The sequence below is a fragment of the Acanthopagrus latus genome, chromosome 1 (assembly GCF_904848185.1).
Source record: "Acanthopagrus latus isolate v.2019 chromosome 1, fAcaLat1.1, whole genome shotgun sequence".
In the NCBI taxonomy this organism is placed as follows: domain Eukaryota; kingdom Metazoa; phylum Chordata; class Actinopteri; order Spariformes; family Sparidae; genus Acanthopagrus; species Acanthopagrus latus.
Genome location: NC_051039.1, coordinates 31,939,385 through 31,966,888, shown reverse-complemented (window position 1 = coordinate 31,966,888; position 27,504 = coordinate 31,939,385). Strand labels below are relative to the sequence as shown.

Here is a 27,504-nt window from a genome sequence, read left to right as displayed (position 1 = left end):
CAGACACAGGAGACATAGGACTCCTTGAGCAGTTTAATAGCAGGTTATATGGTGAACAGTGACAGCGTATGGTCTACAGGGGAACATACAAACCACAGATTAATCAGGGTAAACAATGAATATGGATGCCATCTGAACAGCATATAAATAAGAGGAAGACAGATCACACATTAACATGGATAATGAATGAAATTGCACTCAAACCGAGTCATACACTTTCCTCATATGTTTTGGGGTGCATACAACATCTCAGACTTCATGCCATCTTTCTTTTGACAACAGCACACATAATATTAATGGGAGACCAATTGCATACTAACATATTATGGTCATATTTGCTAAATAAACCCAAATAAACACTGTAAACCCACTGAAATTGCATCAAAAACAAATCAGCTGGACATATTATTATATATATTACATCACTACACCATAGCTACTATATTGTCAAATGGCTTAACCCACATCAACTCTTAAGTAAGTGGCCATGTAGCTGAGGAAAATGTATCTCTGGATTTCAGCTAAGGCATCTAGAACAAGTTACATAACTGGGGAAGATACTTCTAAAGTCAGTCATTTTAAACTTATTGCCTATGTATATGCTACATGTTGCTCCCTGTTTTCTAACTGACTTGCTCACTACTGTCTAGCTGAAGTCTCTTGAACAGCATGTTAATGCTAGTTATAAACTGATGGACTTAGAGCTGTCCAGTTGTGTTAGGATGACTCATGATGGATGGTGGTACCAGGTCTGAACAGGGCCCAACTCAACAGCCCTGAAATGAATCCCACATGCATGAAGTTTCTCATTTTCAGTTTTTATTGAAATGGTTTTAGAGAGGTGTAGATTCAGATCTTAATCATTTTGGAGATTAAACTTTGTGCTGCTGTTGTTTTCCCTCATTGATCAGCAAAATACTGTCCAACCGTGTCCAGCACATCATGCAAGCTTTTGAATAATACAATACTTTGTAATATAAATTAACTGCTCTGTCAGTAGCTTTACAAATTTTTATTGTGTATTGGAGGCTTATGAGGACAATTACTTTGGGGCAGCAGGAGATTCTTCTCTGTTATGGTACTGCAGACAAATTTGCAGCAAGCCTCATTTCTAGTGCCGCAGTAGTGGCTGTTTATGTGACATTTTATACTTTTGACTCAGTATTTTTAACACTTTAAGCCTCTGCAGACACCCATTGCACACCCACATGCATGTTTTGATTTATTTTGTCTGATTACTTCCACACAGGACTGTTGGGGGGCATACAGAGTGGGTGCTTTTTCTCCTTCACTCTCACACATCTGTAAGGAAAGGACAACTTAAATCTTTAGCATTTGTATAGTGTAAGGACTTTGGTTTCCTGCTTTTATTCCTAACATATAGCTCTATCCAACAGCTAAGGTCTAATTATTAAAACACCTGGCTCACCTCACCAGGCTAAGCCTGCATTCACACCAAATCTGGCATTGTGGCAAAAACACAGATCCTCCCATTAATGTGAATGAGGATAGTGTTTAGGCAATGGCGTATGACTGCAGGGGGTGCTGGGGAAAAAATGCAGCTGGCTGCAGCAGAAAAAAAACCCAACTGAAACACATTTTGACCTAATACTGCGGTGGCCAATCAAACAAGATGGCAATCAGGCTTGCAGCATGAATGACTAAAAACACAGTGGAGTGTAACGTTGTGTGATATGACTATTCACTCACTCACTTAACACAACACATTATTTCATCTGCAATCTTCATCTGTTAATGCAGACAAAGTTCACTACTGGAACCAGCATGCTAGTGGCATAACATCGTAACAGGTTTGATTTCATTGTGTCATCGTGCAAAGACACTCATGCGTCTGTATTTTATAATAACTATTAAATGCGTTTGTTACCATCTGTCACCATTTGAAAGATTTAAGGTTAACAAATCTTTCAAAGTTCTTTAGATGTTTTGGACTTAAATGTGTGTATAGTTAGAATGGATCAAATGAATAAACTATTTTTTAGAGCAAATCAACACACATTTGACTTGTTCTGTTCAGTGACAATTGTTGGATTTAGCTATAATGTTCAATAGAAAATGCTCCTGAGTCACTGGACCTCATGATGGTCTCATTTTGTCTGAGTGACAGCTGTGAGCGGTAAAAGCCATTGCTTTGGGAATCCAGTGGGTTGTCTGACACCTGTAGAGAGAGCACATGAGAAAGAGCGGTGTTAGATAGTATGGTACCACACATATTTTCATCTGTCGAAGCCTCCTAACTCTAGTTTTGGTGCTTTTACATCTCAACTGTATGCACACTACAAACACTGAATTCAAGTGTAGGCTAATAACATTCTGCCACCCTTCACCTTTTTAATGCTAACAGGTTAATCATTACACCTATAAAGGGTGATAATTTGGGTTAACAGCTTGTTCTACTGCCTGAAATAGCTTAAATAATTATAAAATCTATTAATTCTGCTCCCAGGATTGACAGACCCCATATTTGTGATATTAAATGCTGACTAAAAAAGGTCTACTTAAATGGAGTGTACATTACATTGTAGTCAATTTTCTTTAAAATTGACTACAATGTAATGTACACACCAGTATGAATTACTGTAAGTTGCTATGGACAAGTGTCTGCTAAATGCCATAAATGTAAATGTAAATTCACCTCTTCAAATTTCTTGGCCTTGTACTGCTCCGCCCCTTTCAGGAAGTTCAGCAGTATGATGTCACACAGCACAGTGCCCTTCATAATAATAATTAATAAAAAGGTCATTTCTGGCTTCATTTATTTTCTGTCAAAAAAACACAAAACTGCTACATGAAAAATGTGAACTCTGGTTTACACTGGTTGTCTAGTATAAGACTCACCACTCCCACTGATGTGAAGGCAGCCACCATGTTGATTAGTGTAGGGATCATGTTGAACTTCCCTGCCTATAAAAGAAGATGTGAAGAAGCATCAGGTGTAAGTCTCCTAGAAATGGCCAGCACCTCATAAACGTTTAAGTACCTGCCACTCAGCATGTCAGGACACAGTTTCTACATTTTAAGATGCTACATAGTCTTAATGTTTTATAACTGTATCTAGGTACAAAAGAAAGCTGGCAGATAGAATACAAGAACAGAGAGTCACTGCTATGGGACAATACACTGTCTCTTGTAGTTGAATTGGTGTGAACTAGCACACATTGCAAGTACTTGCCAGTTTCAACATGTCTCAACACAAGTCCCCAAAGTTTACATTGTTTTTAATGTGTAGTTTTTGGGCTGTCTTCCTCAAAGGTGTCGGCGTGTAGTATGTTGATAAAAGAATTCTGTGGAGGCAAGACTGGGTGGAATGATAGAGCAATCTTTATTGAAACAAATTTCGGGTAGCCTAGCGTCCGAGCAGAGTGTGGCCGCACATCTGATGTTCTCCAATCTAGGGCAAAGTAATGCCAAATGTTTTGCCCTCTGCCCTATCAGAACTCCTATGCCTTCTATCTTAGGAATTCTACCAAATGCCACCCCCTCAAGTCTTTACTCATGGGATCCTTCTTAAAGTCCCTTGGGCAGTACCTGCCTACTTCTAATTGGTCACAGTGGTGGGTTGAAGGTCCATCTATCCAATCGACTAGAAAAGGAGGTGGTCCATCTCCCATTAATAACTTAATCTGTTACTGTCACTCCTTCGGTCTTGTACTCCTAAATGACCTAAATGAGCCCTCTATCCTTTTCTGGAGATGTATGTGTTTAGATATCATCCTCCATCTGACACAGGAGTCAGGCTCCATTTTAGTCCCTGTAGTGGCCTTGTCCCCTTCTAACCTTTGACCCACACACAGCTGAATGCTGGCTTCAAGGTCACTTGGAGCTGTGAGCCCCGTATTGTCTGCATTCCCTACCTCACACAAGGAGGAGGAACAGGTTATATTTAAACTGAGTTGAATTAAAGGCCAGAATGTGTTGCTGTCCAGAAACCTCAAATGTTGCAGGCAATGTGGAAAAGAGGTTCTTTGGCGAAGATGAAACTTTTCAATACTAACACATGCATCTCTTTGACCTGTGGGCACCTAGTGATATCACACATCAGCAATCGTGATCACAAAGATTATATAATATCCTAACCCGAAGGTCTAGATTAGTGGTGTCAAACTGATCCAGTAAAGGGCCATGGGGCTGCAGGTTTTCATTCCAACCAAGCAAGAACACACCTGATCCAAATCAGGAACACATATGGTAGATGAATGGGGAGGCGGAGCTCTATCCAGAGCCAAAGAGCCATCTTTTGGTCAGGTGACAAGGAAGCATCCATCACCACCAGAATAAGACTGAGAGCTGGCATCAAGGAGCCAAAAAGGAGACATCAGCAGAGACTGGAGAGGGACCCAAACACCAATAGCACCAAAGATATGTGGCAGGTGAGCCAGCACATGACAGGATACAAATGCAGGGAACCCTAGACCTTAACACTGTATCAATTACTGCTTGGTCACAGGATGCCAGGAGTGGTTCCTGGCTCCCAATGGCCAGATTCAAAGCTGAAGGCGATCCGGATTCGGATGCCATACGTGTCCCTCCAGCTGCGAGAGAAGGTCCGGTCTCCTTGGGAGGCACCATGGCTTCCCTTGGAGTAGTTTCAGCAGCACTGGGAACCATGGCCGCACTGGCCAGTTGGGGGCAACCAGTAGCAGTCTGCAGCCGTTCCATTGCACCCTTTCCAGCGTTGCTCGAATAAGCGGAATTGGAAGAAAGGCATATAGAACGCCGGCTGGCCAAGCATGAGCCAAAGGCATCCTGTCCCAGAGGGCTGGTCCCCTCCATCAGTGAGTACCAGGGGGGACAATGTGTGGATGTCTCTAAGGCAAAAACGTCCACTTCTGCTCTGCCATATCGCCTCCAAATCATTTCCACCACCTCTGGGTGGAGTCTCCAGTTGCCCTGTGGCGGCCCTTGGTGGGAGAGAACATCTGCTACACTGTTCTGTACCCTTGGGAGGTGTACTGCCCTGAGGCTTAGAAAGTGTTGAAATGCCCACGTAAGGAGCTGCTCTGACACCCACAGACCCAGCTTGGACCTGGTGCCACCCTGATGGTTTATAGGGTATACTGCCGAGGCGCTGTCTGTGTGGACGAGAACATGCCGCCCTTTAATACTGGAAGAAAATGCCGCAGTGCGAGAAAGATTGCTCTGAGCTCGAGCACATTTATATGTTCCCACCTGTGTTGTGCGCTCCATCTGCCATTGATGGTCCTGTGCTACCAGACTGCACCCCAGCCTAATAGAGAGGCATCCGTCTCCACAACTTCTCGGCGGGCAGGAACTGCCTGTGGTGTGGAGGAATGGGCACATGAAAATAGGCATCTTTGAGATCTACTGACACAAACCATGCCCCCTGTGCCACTGACTGGAGAACATCTGCCATCCGCAACATGCGGAATGGCAGGACCTTTAAAAATCTGTTCAGCCCCCTCAGATCCAGGATCGGGCGGAACCCGCCATCCTTCTTCGGGATTAAAAAATACACTGAATAAAACCCACTGAGCCATGTCTGACCTTCGACAGGCTTGATGGCGCCCATGTCTAAAAGGGATGCCAGCTACGTGCTGAGGGCAAGGGATTTTGTGGGATCTCTGACCACAGACATTTTGACCCTACAGAAAGTCGGTGGCTGATGTCGGAACTGCAGTGTGTATCCCTTGGATAGCGTGGATACCAAGGGTCTGTGGTCTCCCTCTCCCAGTAGCTGATATGCTGCTGAGGGAAGCGTCCGACACCAGCCATCTGAGCCTCAGGTCCCCCCAAAGGTTCCTGGGGGGGGGGGCAAGCTCGTGGGGGCTGGTCCTCTTGGCGCTTGAAAAAATGGCCAGGAGGAAGTCCGCTGGCACTGGTCATAATGCCCTGAATAGTGAGAGGACCTCAGCTGTGCACCTGGGCGAGCATAAGATAAGAGCGGCTGGGATCAGGTGGCAAGAGACCCATCTGCCTTGGGGTCTGAGCCGAGCCAGCAAACCACTGCCTAGCCTGGTCCACTTGAGCACTGCGCTCTAGCGCCTGCTGAGCAGCTGGCCCAAACATGTGACCGGGAACCACAGGAAGAGAACGGAGCATACGGTGGCACCCTTCTGATAGAGAGGACTGCGCCAGCCAGACTTGGCGGCATGCCAGTGACACTGTTGACATCAATCTTCCAAGCTCCCTAGACATGAATGTAAAAGTCTGAAGGGATGCATCACTGAGGGTCTGGGCAGAGTAGTCCACACCAGATTCCTGCAGAACCTGAGACAGGCCTAGGATAAGGTGGGAAAAGGATTTACCAATCTGGCCCATGCGTGCTGCTATATTATAAGCCCTGACCAGGAGATCGGTCAGCCAGCACTGAGGACGGGGACAGCGGGCATCAGGTCTGACAGCCTCATCGGGTGAGACAATCAAGGAGGCAATGGTAGGATCGACTGGAGCCATACGATCCAGCCCATAACTGCCTGCCTCTATCGTCAGGCTGCAGATTGAGCAGAAGCTCCTTAATCTGGGCAAACTCAGATGAAAGAGTGTCCACTTTGTGAGCCAAAGTGTCCATCTTCTTAACTTTCCTTGGAGGGCCATGTGGAGCAGTAACGTTACTGTGTCTGCATCCACGTCCTCTAGGTGCCCTCGGGTCTGCGCCTCCGCTAGTGGGTAGCAGCGCAGCATCCGTTTCCACCACTGCCAGTCTAGCTCTTCTGATCGACAGTGGCATAAAGCTACAGTTCATGCATGGGTTGTCAGATATGCCTGTCCTCAGGTCCTCAATCCCAAGACAGGCCAGACACTGATCGTGGCTGTCCTCCGTATGGAGGCAGGCCATACAAGAGTTACAGACAGGCGAGCCAAACATGTCATTAAATGGGACAGTTTCCAGAAAGGTAAGAAAGACGTACGAAAACGTAAGAAAAATGCAGTCAATAATATGCTGCCCAATTATCAAGGCAGCCACAGCGGAAACACTGTGCTGCACACCAAGACAACAAAAAGTTTGAAATGCGCCCGTACCAGAGCGTGCCTCGAAAAAAAATAAATAAATAAAATAATAATAATAATAATAATTATATATATATATATATATATATATATATATATATATATATATATATATATATATATATATATATATATATACATATTTATATTTCAATGAGTCAGTGCACTCAGCACTGCCCGACAACTTAAATAAGATTCCTGACTCTCCAGCCTAATGGCATTCTTACTGCCACTACAACCCATCAAAAACAGAGAGTCAAACAATGTAGAGTGTAACATAACATGCGGCGAAAACACCACTGTTCAAAAATTAATACTAGCCCGGCGAGCCGCCGGCTCTTAGCATCGGCTAACGGCTAAAGCAACTTAGCTTACTTACTTGTCTGCAGTAATTCAGTATGAAATGTAACAGTGAGATCACCACTGTTCGTCCAAAGAACAGACAATTCTTAAAGGAATAAGCGACTTGCCGCAGTCTCTGGTGGACAAAATAACCGAAGCACCAACCCTCAGGTTACAAGACTACCAGCGGCGGCCAACTGACCTGCTATCAGATTTTTCCTCAATTGCGAGAAGATAGAAGGAACAGATTGCGTGATGACGTGGGGGTTTTATACTGGGGCGTGCCCCTACGTCATCGCATGGTCACAGGTGATTTTGTTGGAATCATAACTCAACCTGCACATATGCAAGATGGAGATATCCAGTGCTGAAGCACCACCCTCTGGCGGTCAGGAGGAATGAAATAGAACATGCAAAACCACACTGAAAGACCTGAGCCTTAACATGAAAATATTCATAACAGAATTGTATTAATCTTATCTACTGTCTTTGACCTGACATTTTCAGTGTCCCGAACTTTTGTAAGCTAGCATAGCATATTTCAGTATAGTAGCTTATGTTAAGCTGTCGATACAGATTCATGTCCCTGTGTCATTATTCATGATGAATAGTGTTTTGTAAGTACACATGCTTAACTTGAAGCTCTTCTGACAAAAATGGTTTCATTACATCAATTCCTCCTGTAAGGGCAGGTTTATATCGTGTTATATTGATTGAAGATAAGTGGCTGATATATACACTTTGATGCACCAAGTTATACTTACATTTCCATTGACCAGAACATCAAACCTAATAGCATAAGCTTTGACCAGAGTACGGTAGTCTGTCCCATTCTCCATCTTAAAGTATTTGGCAAACCTGTTCAGAAAGACAGAAGAAGAATCACATAATTTTCATATTAAAGAAAACACTTGTGACCCCCAGATTCCACCCCGACCCTCTCGGCCGTGATGCGGTCACCGTAGCTGATCACAGTCATTTCAGTAGCTGCTCTCTGCTCTGCTCCGGAAAATAAACCGAGTCCATTTCTGAGAGAAGCAGACTGCAGCTGTGTCAGTCTACACAGAGCAGATCAAGTCAGACAGCCAAACAGCATAGTGCATCTGTTTAGGTAAATCAGGGATTGGCAGCTGAACAAAGTTGAAAATATAAACAATTTAACTATGAAACTATGAAATAAACATCGGTCAGCCATGATGCTCCACTTCTAGGGAGAAGTTCCTGGCCAATTAAGAACTACATGATTGTCGTAACAGGGGAAAAGAAAAAACACAAGCATTAAATGACTATTTCGCAAGGGTCACAGACAGGAAAAAACCTCAAAGTTTAAATCTCTACCAGCTGGATAAAAAATATTAAACATCATAAACATTGAATTGAGGTGATGAAAATGAGGATAAGATGAACTGATTTGCTGTCAAAACTAAATGTTTTGTTTCACCATCTCAGATGTCACTTGAAAGTCAAAGACACTCGTGAAATGCTGTTGGATTACAGATGCAAAGGATTGTTACTGTCTAATAATCAGCAACGTGGTCAGTCTGCATCCTCTTAATGAAAATCCAGTAAAATCCATCATAATCTACTTTTATGGCAATCTGGCAGTAGCTGATTAATTTTCTTGTTAAGTTCCCTGGATGGAATAAATCTGCGGAAGCATGCAGCTAAATACCTGAAATTATAGCCCGGTGAGACGGAGGTCTTCTGTGACATGGCATCCAGTCGAGTGAATGAGTATGAGGGGTTACACTGGTCATCTGACTTGTCCAGATCACATATCCAGCCAATCTTTATTCCAATCACTCCTCCCTGACAGGAATTTCAAAGTTAGGGGAGATCACAAATTACTGTGTTTGTGCAGAACCCCACTGCCTAGGAATTACATTTACATGCAACTATTCTGTTCATATGCAGGAGACATATGACACACTGGCTGATTGTGTATTGTGTGGCGGCTGCATTACTGAACTGTTGCTGCTTACTCACGTGTGTCCACACAGGCATGGTTGCTGCTGCAGCAAGGCTCTGGAGTTTGATGTTGATAATTGTCATTAAATATGACATGATTTTACTTTACCCCCTTTGAATGTGTGAAAAAGTTTATTGTGAAAAAAAGCGTGAAAAAAAACACCTATTGTGTGTATTCTCTTCATGTTTGACATATTTTACAGATACCGACTTTGAAACTGTAGTGTAAGCTGGTGTGATTTGGATGCGTTTTCTGGTCTATTTTTTTCTTTTTTATGCAACACGTGTCACAGTAATAGGCGAGTCTCTAGCTGACATTGCCACTGCAGCCTCACTTAACATGTGTGAGCAGTGCAACTCATGCAGCAAGTGTCACTGCTCCAACCTTAACATTAACACAGTTATGAAAAGCGAGGACAGGAGAGTGCTCCTCAACCAGAAACCATGGTTCAATGACAAAGTGAGGACCCTGCTCAGGACACAGGACTCTGCTTTAAAGTCTGGTGGATCTGCGGGCCGACAAACAAGCAAGGCAAAGCCTGAGAAGAGGCCTCAGTGAGGCCAAACACAGGTACAAGCAGCGCCGATAACTCCACAGACTGCAGACTGCCAGACTCCCTCTACCACTTCTTTTCTCACTTTGACCACCGGATTGCTGCTGACACACATCCAGTACTACCAGGGAAGGGCAACACCATTCAGCTGGACCAACGTGAGGTCAGATCGACTCTGCATAGAGTCAACGTGAGAAAAGGAGTCACCAGCAGGACTTTCAAGGCCTGCACAGACCAGCTAGCAGAGTTTTTCACCACCATCTTCAACCTCTCGCTTCTACAACAGCAGTCCCCACCTGTCTGAAGACAGGTTTTAGACAGAGGGTGGCAAATCGGGGGTGTGTTTTGGTCCACCGATTTGCCACCTCGGAGGGTACACTTATTTCCGCCTTGCATGCATCAGTGTGCTGGCCCCTGCATGATGTTGGCGGAGGTGTTGATGACCTGCACTGTTGTGCGACTCACAGCTGGGGACTTTTAAAAGCAGAAAACAGCTGATCACAGCAGTCAGTCCATCATTTCATCCGTGGATGTAAAGATGAGCAACTGGACAGCCACTGAGATCCAGGAGCTGTTAGCGTCTCCTTGGTCTCTGTAGCTGTCTTCATTGTCCGCTTATTGTTGTAGCGGCAAGCTAGGAACAGTCGCTATTTTCAAAATAAAAGTGCCCCGCTAAGAACCCAGTTCCAAATTCCAATGGGGTGCAATGTAAAGCTCTTATTTTGAAGACAAATTCATTGTCACTGTTCACTGCCCAACTTCATGCTTCACATCACGTCATGTTTACACCTACTCCGGAGGCGGCTTTTGGAAGAGGAGGAATACCACCTTATGTTGGAGTAAATGTGCCGCCTTTTCTATCTAAAAAAGGCTAGAGACTTTATTTCCTCAGGAAGCTAAAGCACACTCATCTCCCTCACCAGCTGCTCGCCAACTTCTATCAGTCAGCGATAGAAAGCCTCCTGCTCTACTGCTGCAGGGTGTGGTTTTCCAGGAAGGACCTGCAGTGGGTGGTGAGGGCAGAGGAGCATGTCATCAGGACGACACTATTCCATCTCAAAGACATTTACACTGGCTGACTCCAAAAGAAGGCCAGCTTAATTATTGAGGACCACACTCACCCTAGACATTAGGCTACCTGTTCTCCCCCTTGCCCTCTGGGAGGAGATATAGGTCTATCAGATCAAAGACAAACACACTCTTCCCACAGGCAGTGAAATGCACAGCCCCCGATTGATTTTGCCTTCAACAGCCTGACACCCATTTTAAAATACTTTAAACACTGTAAGGAAGGGTAGTCTAATTTCCCCGATTTATGAGGAACACTGAGTCAGGCACTGAGACAACAATATGTATTAAGACTAAACAATAAACTAACATCGGAAGAATCAGTACGTATTAACATTCATTCTAACTTAAGTGGTGCAAACATATATTCACAAAGAACCCTAACCCCAATTCACTTGCTCACACAGCCAAACCAAATGCTGCCAGGATGGCAGATCATGGCTCTGCTGCAGGTGCAAAAAAGACTCAGACCTGAACCCAGTCAAAAATATAAAGCTTCTGATCAATTCCTTCTCCTCCCATTTTGTGCTTCCCTACAGACAGCTTCTCCCTCAGCCTGGCTGTTTGCAACACCCATGAACCGGTAACTAACCAATTAATTATTAAGATTTTTTTATATATATTATGTCGATTATAAGAGGTTTGTCTTGTGAGAGCTGTCCAGCAGGCAATTTTTACAGCTAACATTAGCGTGTCTGCCCTGGCTAATTTTGATTTTAGCTTATCCATTGAGGTATCTGGATGACAACACATTCTGATTTTTGAGTTTACTTAGCTTAGATTGAACGATGATTAATTGTTTCTCCTTATGTGAGTTTAGGGATGCAGACAAAGTGAGACTCACAGCTCCAGGGGTCCTAGAGTAGTTTTCCAACTGTGTGAGTGCTACAGGTTAGCAGGCGGCAGACCATCATAAAGGACTAAACCTGAGGTTGGCCCGCATGCCAAATGGTGGGAGATGCCCAAATGTTTATGTTCCCGTGAGAAGGATTGAGGGGTAATTTTGGGGAGAAGACCTTAGTCTAATTTATTGGCTAATTTACCAAAGTGACCAATTAGAAGAAGTGGGTGTGTACAGGAAAGGGACTCTAAAAACCCTCGCATAGAAAGAGAAGGAGGGTGGCATTTGGTGGATCTCCAAAGATCGAAGGTCTCAAATAGGACTTACGATAGAGCAGAAGGCAAAGCATTTTGGCATTGCTTTTGCCATAGATTTGAGAAAATCAGAATGCGGCCGTTTCTGAATCAGATGCTAGCATTGAGGTCTATTTCAATAAAGATGGCTCTATCATTCTGCCCAGTCTTGCCTCCGCAGAATTCTTTTATCAACATACTACTTGCCAACACCTTTGATGAAGATAGCCCAGAATTATTATCTTATTCTTAAAGTGCTTTTTCATGTGTTCAGTCACAGTAGCTCTCATATTTACTCAACGGGCTGAAGTTACTGAACTAGCTCTTTGAATCCTTTGCCCTCTACACACTGATGGCAGCATTTCTCCTCAGGCCAGCGCATCACACCTTGTGTGGTACAGCAAAAGCACTACTTAACTAAAGTGAAGAATCATACATTAAAAAAGGAAAAAAAAAAGGCTTTATCCTATAGATCGATCAGGGCCTTAGCCAGGATTCATAAATGAGAGAGGTTTGTTATGTCTTTTTTTGATGTTTTTTTAATGGAGCTGTTTTTTATGCAGCTGTTCTCTGTTAATACATGTTAAGGCAGTGGAATAGCCAAACTGTAACTCAGGTATTGAGTACTCTGATGTCTTCACAGCTGTAGCCTGCTACACTGAGCACTGGTAACTCATCTGTATAATAATATTAGCAGTTAACACGATTTGAAAACCATCCTCCTGCTGCAACTTGTGTCATTACACTGCTTTGAACAGTCATATGGAGGAATGGCTGTGGTAGAATAACAAATTGCCAGTAGACCTGGGACCAGCAGACCAACTCTTAATGTGTCATGCATAAATTTACAAAATAATAGATGGATAAAAGAAGGGGTCACCGCACAGACTCTAAAAGCACTGACCAGACGTTTTAACTCCTGATACAGTTATATAGTGACAATGTTTTCATTTTGATATTTAGGAAATAATTACCAAGGTCTGGACCTATGTGACTCCATAGCTGTCCACAGCAATGAGACCGATGTCTAACCAGTCAAAAATGTTCCTTCAATGAACCATTAGCAGTAAATTTAAAGGTTAACCATTGCATCATACAAGACTTACTGTTTAACACAAAAATGGATCATGGATGTTGAGCCAGTTCTTTGTATGATTTAAAAATCAAACAACCCCACATCAAAAGACCCCAACAATCCCTATAAGAGCGATGACCGATTGTACCAAGTTTGTTCCAGTCTGGATTAGTTGGTGTTGATGTTCATTTGATAACATCTTGTAGTGTTTGATATCTTGAGTTAGGCACTGTAACTAAAGAGTTTATGAGTACAGGTGCAGCCCTGTTAAGTTACTGCTTGTGGGTTCATTCCTTGTGCACTAAAGTTTTTGTCCACTTTCAAGTACAATGTCAGCCCCACCTCAGTCTCAACCTTGTGTATGAATTAAGATGAGACCAGACAGTTGCATAGTTTTAAGGAAAACAGCTTATTGGGCTGCATCCATACTGATATCTAAAGTTGTGCTACACAACTAACATTGTGTTGCATATAGGCTTCATCTTCTATGGCTGTCGCTCTAAATTTATGGATGAAGCAGGATATTGTGCATTTTCCAGTGGTAGAACAGATTTCCTTGAATATCGATCACTGCTTCCATTCATACATATGACACTGTAAGGAATGTTCCTGAACATTTAAAGGATAGACTTTGTGTAAAAAATGAGGACAAGACTTGAGTACTTTGAGAGTTGGACAGGAATGATTAGATTTGAATTACATTTTTTTTTTTTTTTTTTTAAAACCCACTGTGAACACATCTTTGAAAGGAAATATACAAATCTGAGTCATTGTTGTGGCTAGTTAGTGAGAGAAAAGAAAAAGATGTCTCTTAAACCTACCTTGTCTGCAAGTTTGGTGAAGTTCTGCTGAGCATAACGGACCACATCTCCCACTCTAAAGATGGGGCAGTAGGTGTTGTTGACCATGTCAAAGTTACATTTTTTTATGTAATCATCAGTGATGGTAGAAAGGAAGTTCCCTCTGCACTCAAACAGAAAGTTGTCATCAAAATGCATCACACCTTCATTAATGTCATCATTATCATCAAAAACAGAATTTCATACTTGGTGTAGTTGAAGGTAGGGAAGCGGATGCTGTTCTTAATGAAAATGGTGAAATTTTCCACTTCCATCATTGGCGTACTGAGGAATAGGGGAATGAAGAAACACACAGAGGGGAATAGACAGATTAAAAGAGTAACTTTTTTAGAGTGCCACAAAGCCAGCACACAATTTTCAAACACATTGTGACATGGAAAGGATGAGATTTCCACCAATTCATCACCAAATGTATAAATCAGATATAGTTTCATATCGGAAGTTTTGATTACCTGCCTTATTTTATCATTTTTAAAGATCAAGCGGAAAGAGATTGAATAAAAAAAAACTTTTAATTTCGATTTTAACCACTTAATCAATCACAGGTTATACTTACATTAACACAAAAACCTACAAATAAAATTACACAAATAAAAAAAAATACTGCTATACCCATTAGCTGACCTGTACTTTTTAATTTACAATTTCCAGCACAATTTTCAGCACTCATCTTCTCACTCTGATGTTAATGGGTGGTGCTTGTGTTTTTGTTGCGGTTGGTTTGTAATAATAAGCTTGTGGTGGAGCTGATACTGCACAGTGTGAGTCATGGCAACCCCAGTAATCACTACAACAACTGGCTTTCACAGCTGCAGTGTCTCTGGGCTCCTAAGGTAGAGCAGACAGGCTGGGTAGGTCAGAGCAGCGGTGGGACAGCCTATCTGTTAGCTCTGCTAATGAGCCCAGAGTCACTACTGTCTGTGTGAATTAACAATTTTTACAGGCGGAGTCAACTGGTCTTCTGAGAACTGCAGTGGGATCCTTAATAATGCCTCACTCCGCGCCCATCTGTTGTCATTTACAAGTGAGGGTGCAACCAATCTACACACCTATCAAATGATTTGCTGTACAGATATCACTTAGGGATATGAAAGGCTGTTTAAATGAGCAAGGGAGGGAGCACATACTGGAATGTTTTATTTGGGATTTGTTTTAATTTAATAAAAAAAACATTACATAGAGTTATTTTCTTACTGCTATCGATGATGTTTCTATCGTCGATACATATTGCTATTGTTTTATCGCCCATGCCTACCAAAAAACTATGAAAATGATCTGGTTGGATAGATATGGGCAGAGGTTAGTGACTGCACCAAACATAGCAACGTGTCTAAATTGAACTGCATATCATGACTCTAATAGCAGGATAGCCATGATCTCTCTCAATGGACAAGAAGCATAACTGTACAGAACAATGTAAGCGATCTCATGCACAGTATCGCCTTACGTCTTGATGGTGTCGATCTCAGCAGGACACCATCCTTTTATCTCACACATCTTGATGGTGGCGTTGAAAGGAACACATTTCCCTGTAAGAATTCCTGAGCCAGAAAAAGGAAACTTTTTGATCATATTGGAAAAGCATTATTTCAACATATACTGTCTCCACTGATGCAAGAACAGTAATACTCTAAACTGAAGAAGAGATAAAGCAACAGATGATCTCACCATAACTTCCTGGCTTGTTGAGGTGCTTAGTGCAGTCAGTGTCCTTGGTACAAGTATACTTTTTCTCACTCTGGGTAACACACAATCACAAACAGCACACACACAACAGCAAATAAAACGGGCATTGATTTTATTATTTATATTAACAACAAATCAAAGAACTGATTGAAACCACAGAGAACATCACTGGTACCATCCACACAGTGTTGGGCAAGCTACTCAGAAAGTGTAGTGAGCTAAGCTACAAGTTACTCTAAATTAAATTTAGCTTCACTACACCGACGCTACCCCCAGAGAAATGTAGCAAGCTAAGCTACATAAATATGGTAAAAGTAGCTTAAGCACATCAAAGCTATTTTTTTTAATATATTGGAACAACTTCATTCCAAGTCAAAGCCATCTCAGTGATCAGTGAAACAGTCAATCAGACAGATAAGCAGGCAAAAAGGTTACATTTAGTTTTTTTTTTTTTGTTAAACAATAAACTGTGCCCTCACTATTTTGTATATTGTATTATTCAATGCACACTTAATTCTAACATCCATGGACAATCATGCACCTTGCTACCATAGCAATATCCACCTGACTTGCACTAATGCAGTGTCCTACACTGTAGCATATTAACATAATGAAACAGCGTATACTCAGCAAATAGTATATTATAGTAGTAGTTTTTATTAAGGTTCTCTAGTCTGTATTCTAGTTTCAGCTTTATTATTTATATTTGACATGTGAGTCAGTCTAGTTTAGTTAGTTTAGTTTTTTTCATCAAGATCTGTGTATTGTTGCCTTAGAAATTGCCCATTGTGTAAATAAACCACTGTCTGCTAATGTGTTAATGTGGTAGCTGGCATTAAAAAAGCAGGTCATTTCTCGATTTCTCTATGATACAACAGCTATACACACGCATTTGGGTAGGGAGGGGTATCAAAGGCAGGACACCCCGAGTAGTTAAGGGTTCTGCGCCTTGCTTAAGGGCACATTGGCTATGCCAAGGAGGCGATTGGCACCTATTCAGCTACTGACTGGCCCGAGTGGGTCTCTCTGTAACTGCCAGTGCCAAAGGACTCAGTGATTGAAGTCTGTCTGGTCTTAGCAGCACCTTTCTTCTCATCTTCCTCAGACTACCACTGGATAACTTCATTAAATTCTGTACTGATTAAATCTCAGGTACTTAACAAGGTTTATGGTGTTGCTGCATGACCTCACAGTCCTCACACACACATCATATACTGCTATGTTGCTGTTCTGATGACTGAAAAGTCTCTACCATCATCATTGTCAACTCTCTTTCAGCAGTAGCTTATGCATTTACTTATGATAATATAATTATGTTGTTTTCCTGGGCTACTTATTTCTTATTTGTTATTGCTATTATTATTATTGCAAACCGAGTGGTTTGAACAGATGTGGGGGGGGGGGGGGGGGGGGTGACTTCTTTAAGATGCCTGTGTTTTCTCTTGCTTCTACTCAGTTGTCTGTTTGTGTTGTGATGACAGTTGTTTTATTTGTGTCAGTGAGTGACTTAAATATTAGCATAGAAACACCTCTAAAAAAATAATGCTTTAATAGTAAGACAAACCTTCAAAATAAATTATATATTTTTTTCTCTTTTCTTCGAAATAGTATTAACAGTAATGGGATGCTTTTTGCACTATTTTTACAAATAGAGTGACTGTGTTGGAGGTGTCAAGAATATGTGAAAGTCAATGGAGAGATAAAAAACTTGGATGAAGATTAGATTCAATATTTTTTCAGACTTTTTTTCTAAAAGCTAATTTGCAGTAGTTGCAGTGGTAGTTGACATGGTAATAATTGTGATGCACTGATAATAGTGGTGGTATTACAATGTAATGGTCATGACAGTAGCTGACCTCAGGACAGTATCCTTGGACTTGGTTCTCTGTTGTGATCAGTTTGGTGATAATGCAGAAGACTGAAGCTCCCTGTGGAAACAAAAACAAAACATACATTGCTCATCACCATCACTGCATCCCACTGTCAGTCATCTATTTGCCCATCCATCCATCAAACCATCCATACCTGTGTAGGAGTGACGTAATCTGCAACATCCATCACCTTGTCATTGTAGATTCCAAACCCTTTGACCTTGGTCATCACAGAGGATTCAATAGCTGTGTCCCTCACCTGGTAGGCCTTTTCGACGACAAACACCCACCTGAAGCACAGACAAACACATCAGAGTTCGAACCATTACAACTACATGCCTAACCCTCACTCTAACCCCTTCACACACACACACTTTACAGCTAACTTTGTGAAATGAATCTTATCAGTTTGAATGCAAACTTAGTTATCCACATAACACACTACTCATTATAATTTTGATGATTAACTAGATATGATATAAGTAGTACAATCAAACCTACAAACTGTGATTATATTTTAAGGAAAACAAATATAAACAAAATAAATCAAATCATCAAATCAAATCAAATCAACTTTATTTATAGAGCACTATTCATACACACACGTGCAGCACAAAGAAAAACAGACGCATAATAAAGAATAAAGAAGGACCCTCGCTCCCACCCCCCATACTACATACCCGCACACACACACACCTGCACACTCTTACTACTGGCAATAGGGAGACATGGCAAGGCACTGAGGATTGAGGAAGCGCCACCTTTGGGGCCATTCACACAGGAGTCGTGCCACAAGGGGCACCAGTGCCTAACCCTGACAGACAACAGCTGGCCGGGCCAAAGGGACCCAAGGACAGCACCCCCAGCAGCAGCAGCCCAGACACAGCTCCCAGTGTGGAGGGCCGCCCTGGGGAAACACTGGAGTTAAACCTTAAAAACTAAAAACATAAGATAGGATAAAAACCCTGACAAAAGATAAGTAAATGGAGTGAACAGTTAAAAGGATAAAAATATAAATAATAATAAATAAACTAAAATAGTATCGATGATAAATAAAACAGAGAAAAAATATTTAAGATTAAAATCATCTTAAAAAACAAGATAGAAGCAACAACATAAAATACCACATAAGAACGGAATAAGAATTTGAAATATTAGTTAAAAGCCTGATTAAAAAGGTGTGTCTTTAACCTTCCCTTAAAAATATCAACAGTCTCTGCAGTCCTGAGGCTCTCCGGCAGGCTGTTCCACAAGTGGGGGCCATAGTGGCTAAATGCCGCCTCACCATGGGTTTTAGTTCTTGGTTTTGGTATGAATAAAAGGCCAGTGCCGGAGGACCTCAGGGTCTGTGAGGGTTGATATGGTAAAAGCAGGTCAGATAAGTAGGAGGGTGCAAGGCCGTTAAGACATTTAAAAATCAGTAAAAGAATCTTAAAATCGATCCTGAAGCGGACGGGGAGCCACTGCAGTGACTCTAAAACAGGTGTAATGTGCTCCCGCCAGCATGCGTGCAGCTGAGTTTTGTAATAATTGGAGATTTAGAATACGCTTTTTGGGAAGACCAGAGAGCAGGGCATTACAATAATCTAAGCGATAGGAAATAATAGCGTGCATTAGCACCTCTGTACTGGCCTGGGAGAGAAACGGGCGGACTCTGGCTATGTTCTTAAGATGATAAAAACCTATTCTCATCATAATTCTGATATGTGGAATAAAATTCAGCTCAGAATCAAAAATCACACCCAGATTTTTTACCGATTGTGCTCGTTTAAGATCTAGTTTTGGTAAAGGTTTCTCTCTCTGGCCTTCAGGACCTGTAATTAAGACTTCAATTTCGTCCTGGTTGAGCTGTAGGAAATTCACTGCCATCCATGACTTGATGTCTATAATGCAGTTAAAAAGGGCATCAACTTGCCCTGTGTCCTCAGGAGACACGGCAATGTACAGTTGTGTGTCATCAGCATAACTATGGAAGCGGATGTTGTATCTCCTGATGACATCCCCAAGAGGAAGCATGTATGGATTACAAAGAAGTGGACCTAAAATTGACCCTTGGGGAACCCCACATCCAATTTCATGGGTTCCTGAGGAACATGTATCCATACTTACATAAAAACGTTGGTTTGTGAGGTAGGAACAAAACCAGTTGAGGACAGTACCAGAGAGGCCGACCAGATGGCTGAGTCTTTTTAATAATATGTACTGTGTCAAATACTGTATCAAAAGCGGCGCTTAGATACAGTAAAACCAGCACTGTGAGCTTCTTGTTATCTAAATTCCATCTGATGTCATTTAAAATCTTTCAAAGTGCTGTCTCGGTACTGTGGTTTCTCCTAATACCAGACTTATGTTTCTCTAAGATGTTATTTCTGTTTAAAAAATCATTTACATTTTAAAAACAGCTTTTCTAAAATTTTACTTAAAAATGGTAAGTTGGATACGGGTCAGTAGTTATTAAAAACACTGAGGTCTAAGTTGCTCTTCTTAAGAAGGGGCTTCACCACCGCCGTTTTGAAGGCGGTGGGAAAGACACCCGTCTAAAGAGAGCAGTTCATGATGTTTAAAAACTGTTCCTCAAAGAATCCATAAAACAATTTTAAGAGTGATGTGGGAATTGGATCTAAAAGGCAGATTGTTGGGTTTACTTGGGAGAATACTCTACCAAGTGTCCTTGCATCAACCAGGGCAAAACTGTCCAGTGTTTCCTCAGGCAAGGACAACAGTTCAGGTGTGTTAATAGATAAAACTTGATGGGATAAGAGGCAGGATCTGGTGTCCTTGATTTTGGTTCTGAAGTGGTCTGCAAAGTTCTCGCAAAGATCATCTGTGGGTGTCTTAAAAACTTTATTAGAGTTAGAACCTCTTAAAATATCAAAGGTAGAGAAGAGGAACCAGGGGTTGTTTTTATGGTTGGTGATGAGTTGTGAGAAATGGGAAATTCGTGCCTTTTTGATTGCATTATTGTAGGTTTTGAATTGCTGACGTAAAATCTCGTTGTGAACTGTCAATTTGCTTTTTCTCCATCTTCTCTCCTGCATTTTCTTTTCAGATCATTGATTTCATCGTTTTTTCTTCATGGGGGTGTAGGTTTTCTGTTTATTGTTTTTGTTAAAAGTGGAGCTACTGAGTCCAGAGTTGACTTCAGTCTACTGTTAAAATTATCAACGATAAAATTACAAGGTGCAGGTAAAATTTCAGCAGGAGTGCTTTGTAAAATCGCCATGAAATTTGCAGCCACTTCAGAAGTTAGATAGCGCCTCTTCACTGTTCTCACCGGGGCCTCCTTTTAATTAAAACTGGTGATGTTAAAAAATACACAGTAGTGGTCAGACACAGCCAGGTCGGCAACAGAGAACACACCGATGAACAGGCCATTGGTTATGACCAGGTCCAGAGTGTGTCCTCTGTTGTGAGTCAGCTGCATGACGTGCTGCTTAAAATCAAGACAGTTCAAAAGATTTAAAAACTCTCTGGATATCGGATCCGAGGTAACATCAATGTGTAGACTAAAATCACCAGTTATTAAAATCCTGCTATAAGAGGTGTGGATAATTGATAACAGTTCAGAAAATTCAGTGATTAATGAAGCAGAATAATGGCACAAGACCACCTGGTGAGGCTTGGCCAAGATATTACGAGTATCCTGAAAATCATGTGTCTTAGCCATGTCTTGTGGCTCTGCATACTACCGGGAAAGAGCATCTGCGCCTGCATTCTGGCTACCCTGGCGATACGCAATCTGAAAATCAAACTGGGCCAGGTCAGCCACCCAGCGCTGCTCTACAGCACCAAGTTTTGCGGTGTTCAAATGGCTTAATGGGTTATTATCTGTGAAAACGGTAAACTTAGTATCAATCAGATAATCCCGGAATTTATCTGTAAGAGCCCACTTCAACCCCAGCAGCTCCAGTTTCATTGCACTGTAATTTTGCATGTTGCGCTCTGCCAGTCGGAGTCCATGACTTACATATGCCACAGGGCGTCGATGCTCGTCCCACTCTTGGGACAACACAGCACCCAGCCCTTGGTGACTAGCATCAATCTCCAAGTAAAACGGCTTGCTGAAGTCTGCACACCCCAACCCCGACTGGCTAAATACCTGGCCCGAAGCCAGCCGCTTACCCGGTTTGCCTGACGACTGTGACAAAAGCGCATGAAGAGGTGCTGCCAGCTTAGCAAAATTCTTAACAAACCTCCGATAGAAACTTGTGAAGCCAAAAAAGGACTTTAGTTCAGTTAAATTCTGCGGCCTGCACCATTCTGCCACAGCCTGGATCTTCCCAGGATCTGTAGCCACCCCCGCACCTGATATAACATGCCCCAGGTACATAAATTCGGACTGAAAAAATGAACACTTACTCACCTTGACCTTCAGGTTAAACTGAGCCAGACGAGACAACATCAAATCAAGATGCTCAAGGTGCTGCTCAGTGGTAGAAGAAAATGCAACAACGTCATCCAAATACAGGAGCAAAGACTGAAACCTCTGATGCCCCAGAATCCGCTCCATTAGCCGCTGGAAGGTACTTGGGGCATTACAGAGACCGAACGGCATCCAGGTGAAATCATACAACCTGAACGGTGTACAAAAAGCAGTTTTACCACAGTCTTTCTCAGCCACCCCCACCTGATGGTACCCACTGGCCAGGTCAATGGTGGAAAACCAACAGGCACCACCCAAAGCATCCAAAGATTCTTCAATACATGGTAAAGGGACCACATCTCTCCACTTTTTTGCATTAAGCTGCCGGTAATCAACACAGAGCCTAAGAGAGCCAATTTTCCCCATACAATAACTAAAGGGGAGGAGTAAGGATTACAGCTTTCCCTGATTATGCCATGCTGCAGGAGCTGTGCTTTGTGTGCTTTACTGACTTGGTGGTATTTGTCGATAACACTGCCTCACTGGTGCCTCATCTACAACTGGAATCTCATGATCTATCACATTCGTGCACCCCAAGTCAGTTTCTGACTTTGCAAAGATCCCCACGTGCTTTCCCTGCAGCTGCCTGACCTTCTGGACCTGCTCACCATTGAGTCCAGGAAACTCCGTGGCAACAACCTCTGCTGGCAGCTCCTGTTGCTCCACCACCTGACCCGCCTGTTCATACACCTAGACCAGCTCTTCCTGTGGGGCTACATGTTCTAAATGCGACAGAAGTAGTATCACAAGCTACCACATCCACTGTATGCACTGAACTAAGCTGAGTCTGTGGTTCAATGCTTATGTTTACTCCCACTACATTTAACACTGGTACTGCCATGTGCCCATTTTCGACCGTAACCAATGCACCAGACATGAGTAACTCCCCAGGAAGACTTCCCTCCCCAGCACCTAATGACTCCACGAGCACATATGAGCCTGTCGGTACTGAGCCAGATGGAACTGCAGCCGGTACAAAACATTGACCCAGCCGGGACACTAAAAGGCACAGTGGAACAGGCAAACCACACAACTGAGACAGCCTGCTCCTGTTGGCAAACCGCAAACGCCAAACCCCAAGCATCATCTGAGACTGACAGGGGGCCAGAACCCTGCCCAATGCCTGATACCAGTTGCTCCACCTCATAAAACTGCTTTATTACGTTCATGCCCAAAATACACGGGACAGCCCACTTGCGACGTAATGTTGCAGCATCCAGGGAATCCCGAACGACCAAAATTCCCCTCCCCTTCCCAGTTTTTCACCCAAACCATTGGCTGCGGACAACGCAAGCCACTCGCAGGTTTTAAGCGCGGGATGAAAATGTTGCTCAAAAAATGATTCGGTAATAGTGGAAACATTTGACCCAGTGTCAAGGAGACACCTCACCGGTATTTCCCCCAGTAACACGTCTACTGTTGGGCATCTCCCCATTAAACATTCATACTCCGCATTAGCTTTGACCCCACAGCATGAGCCTGACTGAACACAACCTGTAGCTAGGCACATTCCCACAGGGGGAAAAAGTTTCCCTGCTGTTCAGCTGCCTGGGCTGATATATCCTGGGAAGTTGCCATACGTGATACGGGAGGTGCCCATTGGATGGGTGGCCCCATCCTGCATTGCCTAGCAATGTGACCAGCTAACCGACATTTAAAACATATAGGTTTGACCCTCAGCATCAAATCTCGGCAGTTCCATCTGACCCCCAGTTTGGGTGGCCCCAACACCAGCCATCCCAGACACCTTCTGTGCCAAATCAGCAATCTGGGCCTGCTTTTGTTTCAAGGTACCCTCCACAAGGGCTTTCTGCTGTTTTAGGGTTTGCAGAATCTCCACCAGAACTGTGTTGGGTTTGGGACGTACAGCTGCTGCGACCGTGTTAGACTCCGACACCTCGCCCCCCATTTCACACAAGCTTACTAGCCATCAGTTCTGCCCACCCCCACCGTCACCATCTTCCCACAACAATGCCTCTCTTTGCAAATCAAAGAAGGATATCCTTAGGTTCTGCCGAATAACCTTTTTCAGTTCCCTATGCAGCGCTAAATCGCGAACATTCTCTGCTAATTGATCACGTAAAGCAAAGTCACTACACCAGGTCTGTTTGACATTACAATGATTAATATCATCAATGATAGCCCTAAGTGCATGTGAATACTCACGGATGGATTCTCCTTCATGCTGCCGTCTATCAAAAAAACCCTTTTGTAACCTGGTCAGGGACTGAGGCTGCCCATATATCTCCCTGAGAATCTCCATGATACACTTAGGGTCCTGCCTTTCTATTTGGACAGAAGCGGCCCTTGCTGTTGCAGCTGCGCATTCAGAGTCTTGTTCATGTCCTTTGAAGCCGCCATGGCTGCCTTATCTGCCTGCACCCTCCACTTGAGGGCCAGTACTTCAGTCTGCACCTCTTCTATTCTCTGCAGACCCGCTGGATCAGGTACCCGTAGGCCCCATATGGTTAAGGCTTCCCCGCTCTAGCTTAGACCACCACAGAGATCCTGGCTCATTAGCCCCCCTTGGTCTTCATGAGACCCACTGCCTTGGTCCACACCCAAAAAACCCCACAGCTCCAGTACCAGCATTGAGCCAAACCAACCAACCTTTTACTCTACGCCAGCATACAATTACAATCGCTACTATTATTTATCCTGTTCGTGACGCCAAATTGTTGCACCCTGTTGCTACAAACCACCGGCTCCAACACACTTTTAAGCAGATAACACCAGACAGTGTATAATGACCAATATAATTCATTTATTTAGCCAAAAGCAACAGGTTGGTTCCCAGGTTTGGACACAGGCCTGTACATAACATGTGGAAACAAATACAAAATAAATAATACTAAAACCACCACAACAGGCAACAAAAAACTTATAACCAAGGCAGTGGCTTTCTAGCTGCAAACCAAACCAAACCAACTGTCATTAATCTTACACCAAACAACATAATATGTGAAAACACAACAAACAATATTCTCTATATGCTTAACCCACCTCCTATACAGCAGATTGCGGTCAGAGTTCCCCACCAAGGGCACTCATGCTACCCACAACTTATAAACACAATAAAGTCACACCTGAGTATATAAGGAAAACAACAAATCTCAGAAAGGCACAGAAAGGCAAGAGGCATCCCCGACACCGGGACTTCCGAAGAACAGATTAATGTGAACTGGATTTTATAATGTGCATCCAAGATGCCACAACATCAATGTGTCTCAACACAGCGAGACTGACCGCAGTCCCGGTCGGCTGACATAAACGATCGCATACAGAAGAAAATATGAAGAAGCTAAATGCTGTAAAAACTAATCTTAATAGTATCCGAACTTAACATATCAAAAAGCTTTTGTTTTTTTACCAAACAACAACATCACAAGTACAACAAGGCCTCTGGTCATGGGACACCCACTCTGAAAAAACCCCAGACCATCTCACCCTCCCGTGGGCACAAGCAGATTTCAATATTTGGGGGTGAATGTGTCTCCCAAACTTAAAGATCTGTTTCACTTAAACTTCTCCCCGTTACTCAAGAAGAATTCTACGTTGGAATTTACGTCTCATTTAATTTCAATAACATAAATGCCCATTCAGTACCAAGAACCTGTATAATTCACAACACCCTTAGGGCTTGGCAGGATGTAAAGACAATTTGTGGATCCCGTGTAGGAGTATTTATGCTAGCTCCTCTGTCCTCCAACCCAGACCTGCCACCCTCAGTATGAAAGTCCCTGCTCACAAAGTGGAAAAAATATGGAATACATCAGTTTCAACATTTGCTTACTGAATGCTTTCTTACATCCTTATTAGACTTAGGATCAGAATTTGGTACCAAACAGGAATTTTATAAATAATCACAAAAATGTGATTTGATTACTACTTAATCAAACTAAACTACTAAAAGAGGACTGTCTCTGGGGTTGTCAAGGATGGAAGAGCATCACTGAAAGGGAACATTTCTTTAATCTACAGTGCACTGTTCGAACATCATAGTTCCTTCTGCACCCCATTGAACACATCTTATTTTAATGATGACCAGAGGGATGTTATGTGTCATCATGACTTTACTTCATTGTCTATATTTTTGTACATATTTTCTGGGAATGCAGAAAATGAAACCACTTTTGGAAAGAGGTACACAATCTGACTGTTAAGGTCTCAGAGATTTCTTTTGACATTTCACCAGTATGGTACCTCTTTGGTACAGAATTGGACAGGATGTTCGACCCAGTGTCAATGAAGAGGCATAATATCATACAAAAGCTGAACCAGCAGAAACCCCCAGCATACATTTTTTTCAGACAAATGTAGTAAACCTAAACGGGGAAATCTTCCTGAGAACATGAAACCCTCTTATGGACCTCTATCTGTTCACTTAGCCTAATTAGATGTACTCTGACTCTTTGTAGAAATGAGACAGTTCCACTGTGATGACAATATTGGGTATTATTATTATAAGAATTATTATCAATATAGTTATTTTTTTTATTTCATTCATAATTCTTACTTTTTATATTTTTCAATTCTTTTCTATGTTTTTTTGTTTTGTTTTTTGAACTCATTATAATCGTTGTATTTTATGTTTGCTAATTGTGTACTTGTTTGGGTATGTTTTTTATATTGTAAATATAAATTAATGAATAACTGAAACAAATGTATACTTCAATTGTAAACTTGCAATTATGTCATCATCATCATTACATTATTTGCTTTGTAATTAGTACTTAATTGTCAATCAGTGTCTGTGCTATATAATAATCAATGTCTAATCCATCACATTACATAAAAATGTCTTTTATTTCTTTTCTATCCGAAGCTTCTTTTGTTTCATTCAATCAGACTAACGTGACCACTGTGTAAAGCTAAAAACACACCAGAATAAAGGTAAATACTCACCCAATGAAGTAAGTGATGATGAGGAGTTGGACAACACGATTGATGATGCCGATGGTCCAGCTCTTCACTACCACTGATTTGGTGGTTTCATAGGTGAAAAAGTCTGTTATACAAGACCACATCCTAGCAGTACGTGTGTTACTTTAGTAAATACAAAAATACTGTGTTTTGTGTATTTTCTGTATGTTACATGACCTTTACAAATAAAAAGCAAATAACAAAATCATTCCACTATGTGTAGATTATGGATTTCAAGGCTGACGCTGCTGTTTGTGTGTGTTCCTGCGGCGATCACAGCTTTCATTCTCCAAATGCGGATGTCTTCATATGGTTTTCTGTTGAATTGAAAAAGGATAAAACAATCAATATTTCAGATCCAACACTGACAGCAGCACCCAGATATCCAAGAGTTGAATCTCTTCTTCTTCATGGAAAAAGTCGAGCTGTCTTTGATCCCTGTAGCTCTGTGAGATAATCTTTAACTGATGCACTCTTCCTGTACCATCAGACTTCATGTATCATGAAGTCAACAAGTAAACAGCTTTCTTCCTTACTTTTTGCTTATCATCCATTCTGCCACTCTGTCTTCTTTCCTCTCTCTCTTTCTCTAGTTTACCTCTGACTCTCT

At 42.3% G+C, this 27,504-nt stretch overlaps 1 protein-coding gene across 1 annotated transcript; it reads right to left on the bottom strand.

The window, feature by feature from the left end:
- p2rx3b (purinergic receptor P2X, ligand-gated ion channel, 3b) lies at positions 1–27,504 on the bottom strand. The gene is made up of 13 exons (XM_037083858.1): positions 27,431–27,504; positions 26,877–27,211; positions 17,703–17,838; positions 17,534–17,605; positions 15,660–15,729; positions 15,439–15,532; positions 14,178–14,255; positions 13,953–14,094; positions 9,005–9,141; positions 8,097–8,190; positions 2,860–2,925; positions 2,657–2,734; positions 1–2,179 (listed from the first exon to the last, which is right to left on the bottom strand). The coding sequence occupies exons 2-13, from the start codon at positions 26,996–26,998 to the stop codon at positions 2,054–2,056; spliced, it is 1,215 nt and encodes a 404-aa protein (XP_036939753.1). The 5' UTR covers positions 26,999–27,211; positions 27,431–27,504; the 3' UTR covers positions 1–2,053.

Bases quoted from the DNA above. Each gene is read 5' to 3' on its own strand.
- p2rx3b (XM_037083858.1), bottom strand. From the start codon at position 26,998: ATGTGGTCTTGTATAACAGACTTTTTCACCTATGAAACCACCAAATCA. The intron at 8,191-9,004 runs GTATTTAGCTGC...CTTTCTGAACAG, and splicing joins TCACCGGGCTATAATTTCAG to GTTTGCCAAATACTTTAAGA. The intron at 2,735-2,859 runs GTGAGTCTTATA...ATTATTATGAAG, and splicing joins CCTTCACATCAGTGGGAGTG to GGCACTGTGCTGTGTGACAT.